General features: G+C 44.1%; 1 protein-coding gene across 1 annotated transcript in view; it reads right to left on the bottom strand.

The window, feature by feature from the left end:
- Positions 1-3,152, bottom strand: part of LOC123962517 (cytosolic carboxypeptidase 4) — a 206,071-nt gene that overhangs the window by 98,307 nt on the left and 104,612 nt on the right. The window contains exon 13 of the mRNA XM_046038694.1: positions 355-445. Within this exon, the coding sequence (XP_045894650.1) occupies positions 355-445 (91 nt within the window). The remainder of the gene's footprint in view (positions 1-354; positions 446-3,152) is intronic.

Genomic DNA, 3,152 nt, shown 5'->3' with positions numbered 1-3,152 from the left:
TCTCTCTCTCTCTCTCTCTCTCTCTCTCTCTCTCTCTCATTGAACTGAAAATACTACAAATGAGCTTATTCACTGAATGGAATTGAAGGCAGAACACAAGATAAATAATGGCACAAATCATTATTGACGTTCTATTCTATTCTTCAAGGTATATCATAATGTTCTGATTAATATGGTGATTTTTACCATAGGATAATATGAAGGTGATGCAATGAATAGTTTATTTTAAAGGAACTGACTGAGGTCATTGTCATTTCTTTTGAGTTTTGAGATTATACTTCCTTTCATCATTGTTACAGCTTGACAAACACTTTGTCCAAAATACATGCAGAGAAAATAGAGAGTTCAGCATACCTTGCCTCTCTAACCATGGTCCTAAGGCTGGGGCTGGTGCAGAGGATGCTGCTGTGACTGTGGAAATCACGGGCCTCTAATTGCACAGCAGCTGGAGAGAGAGAAATAGAAAATAGTGCATTTGAATTCCCACTTGTTTAGAATAAGAGGAAAATAACAATGCTGTGGTTTTTAAAAGAAGGTAGACTTGTGTCAATATAAACTAATCTATGATGATTTTTTAAATATACAGTGGGTTTCCTATAACGCACATGTGAGTTTGATTAGTAAAAAGTGATTCATAAATTTCCCAGAGGAGTTGCAGATGGCTTGGAGTTGAATAGAATGAATTAGCTTGTGATCAAAATAATCTGCCTGCTTGTGTTTGGGTGGCTTGATCCTGATGTGACAGCCATCTGTGGCCCCCACAGCCTTATCAAATGCTTGATGTGACAGTCTTCCAAATCCTCTGCCAACTTCCTCAATGCTGTTTGGATGAGGGGAAACAATTACCTTGCCCTTTTCCTTCGAGATCTCCCTGGCATTTCTGTCCGCCACCCTAAACATGGTTGATTTGCGCACAACAAAAGCCAAACCACTGACATTCTGAAGTCAGCCTTCAGTTCTTGATCCATATATGTCCTCAGGACTGGGGCATCAATATTCAATTCAAATCTATAGCGCCAGTTCATAACAGAAGTTATCTCATTGCACTTTTCATATACAGCAGGTCTAGACTGTACTCTTCGTAATAATATTTACAGAGACTCAACTCCCACGATGAGCAACAACTTGGTCATAGTGGCAAGGAAAAACCCTTTAAACAGGTAGAAACCTCGAGTAGAGCCTACACTGCAATGTATAATGTGCCTAAATGAATAAAGAAACATCAGATTAACTAGTTAAGTATTGTAGCCAAGCTCAAATGCTGCTTGAGGGACATTTCAAGATTTATTGAACAAATAAATTATGTACTTATTTCTTATTATTTGCACAATTTCTAATTGTTCACCAGTTATTCATCAAAATACATTTCTCAAGATACTGCAACACATTTCTGGTATATGCCACTTGACAGTAGGCCTATTGTAGCTTATAACTACTCTTATAGTTTGTAAATTATTTGTTAGGCAATACAAATAAGAAACAATAAGTTTACCTGTTGTCCACTCTGCAAGCCAAGATCTGGCATTTGGTCTCATAAGCACCTTGGTCATTTTGTCACAAATGGACAAAATAAAAAGTCCTACAGCAGCGACTGTCTTTCTTTTGTGTTTTTTTATTGCCAGTGTGTTTCCAAGCAATGTGTGATGTCGTGATGGTGTGTCCCATTTTTCCTTTTGCACCATTTCAAGCCCTTATTAACTAACACATTCAAGCCCTGTAGCTGTGCACACAGGTGACATATGTCATAACATAAATTGTAAAATTAGAGCTAAAATGACTAAAGTTGCCCTGCGATGGACTGGCGACCCGTCCAGGGTGTACCCCGCCTTTCGCCCAATGTACGTATGGATGGATGACTAAAGTCTAAGCTTTACGATAGGCTCATTCAGAAACATAGATTTTTCTAACATTGTAAATCACCACAACCACGAGAGGTCTGGAGGATTCAGTCATGAATGTGCACAGAAAATATTAGGCTGATGGGTCCAGTAGTATGCAGATCAGCTGCGGAGAGATATACACACACCCAACAAATGATCTCATCCAGGTTTTTGCATGGTGGAGATAACTACTACTCACTCACTGGCCACTTTATTAGGTACACCTGTACACAAATAGCTAATCAGCCAATCTCAGCCCAGCAGCAACTCAACAATAGGCATGTAGATGTGGTTAATGAAAACTTGCTGAAGTTCAAACTGAGCATCAGAGTGGGGAAGAAAGCACATTTAAGTGACTTTGAACGCATGGTTCCCCTTCGAGGGAACTCGAACTGCGTCGGTTACGACACTATGGGAACGCCTCTAGGCGAAGCAGGTCTGAACGTGAATGAAATCACTCCAATCCTATTGGCTTGTTGCTAGAACGGTAAGGTGTGACGGAATAACCGGAGGAGTATAAAGCACACCTGTACACACTCTTCATTAGCTTTTTTCTATTCAGCAGGCGCTCTGTATGTTGTTTGAAGAAAGCTCCAGTCCTACGAGCAGTATGTCTTACCTGAAGAAGAAGTCTACCAGCATGTCCGGCAACCAGATGTACAGAAGGTGTGTTTTTTCTTGCCCTCGGTACATCACGGATGGAGATTCTCATGAGATGTGTGTCTCATGTTTTGGGATGGAGCACGCCCGGGCAGCTCTCGAGGGGGCTGCCTGCGCCCGTTGCGAAGCCCTTTCCATGAGGGTACTGAGGTACAGCATGGCTCTCTTTTCCGAGGATGGCCGGATGTGTTTTCCCCGTGGTGCGGGCCCTGCGGCCGCTGAGGCGGCCCGGCGGCTTCACTCATGGGGTTCACAGTGTGATCTGTCGGAGGATTTCGGGACGGCTGAGGCTTTTTCCCGACCTTCATCCGCTGGCTCCGACGCTTCCTTTCCTCGTTCGGGAGCCCGTTCTCGGCTTCTCCCGCTCGCGGTTTGGATCCGGAGACGCTGCAGCAATCCGACTCCGAGGAGGCGGGCGTGCTCAGCGTAGTGGACGATGACTTCCGGGTGTCGGGGCGGCGTCATCTGGCCGCGCCCGAATATGACGTCCTGCTGGAGGTGGTGACTACAGCCGTGGCTAAGCTCAACATCAACTGGCCACGGGAGGAGCAGACACCACAGGCTAGTGGTAGCTTGATGAAAGGTTTCTTAAGCACCACACGCCACCTCCAC

The sequence above is a fragment of the Micropterus dolomieu genome, linkage group LG22 (genome assembly GCF_021292245.1).
Source record: "Micropterus dolomieu isolate WLL.071019.BEF.003 ecotype Adirondacks linkage group LG22, ASM2129224v1, whole genome shotgun sequence".
In the NCBI taxonomy this organism is placed as follows: domain Eukaryota; kingdom Metazoa; phylum Chordata; class Actinopteri; order Centrarchiformes; family Centrarchidae; genus Micropterus; species Micropterus dolomieu.
Note: the sequence above shows the minus strand (reverse complement) of the source record. Positions and strands in the feature narration are given on the sequence as shown.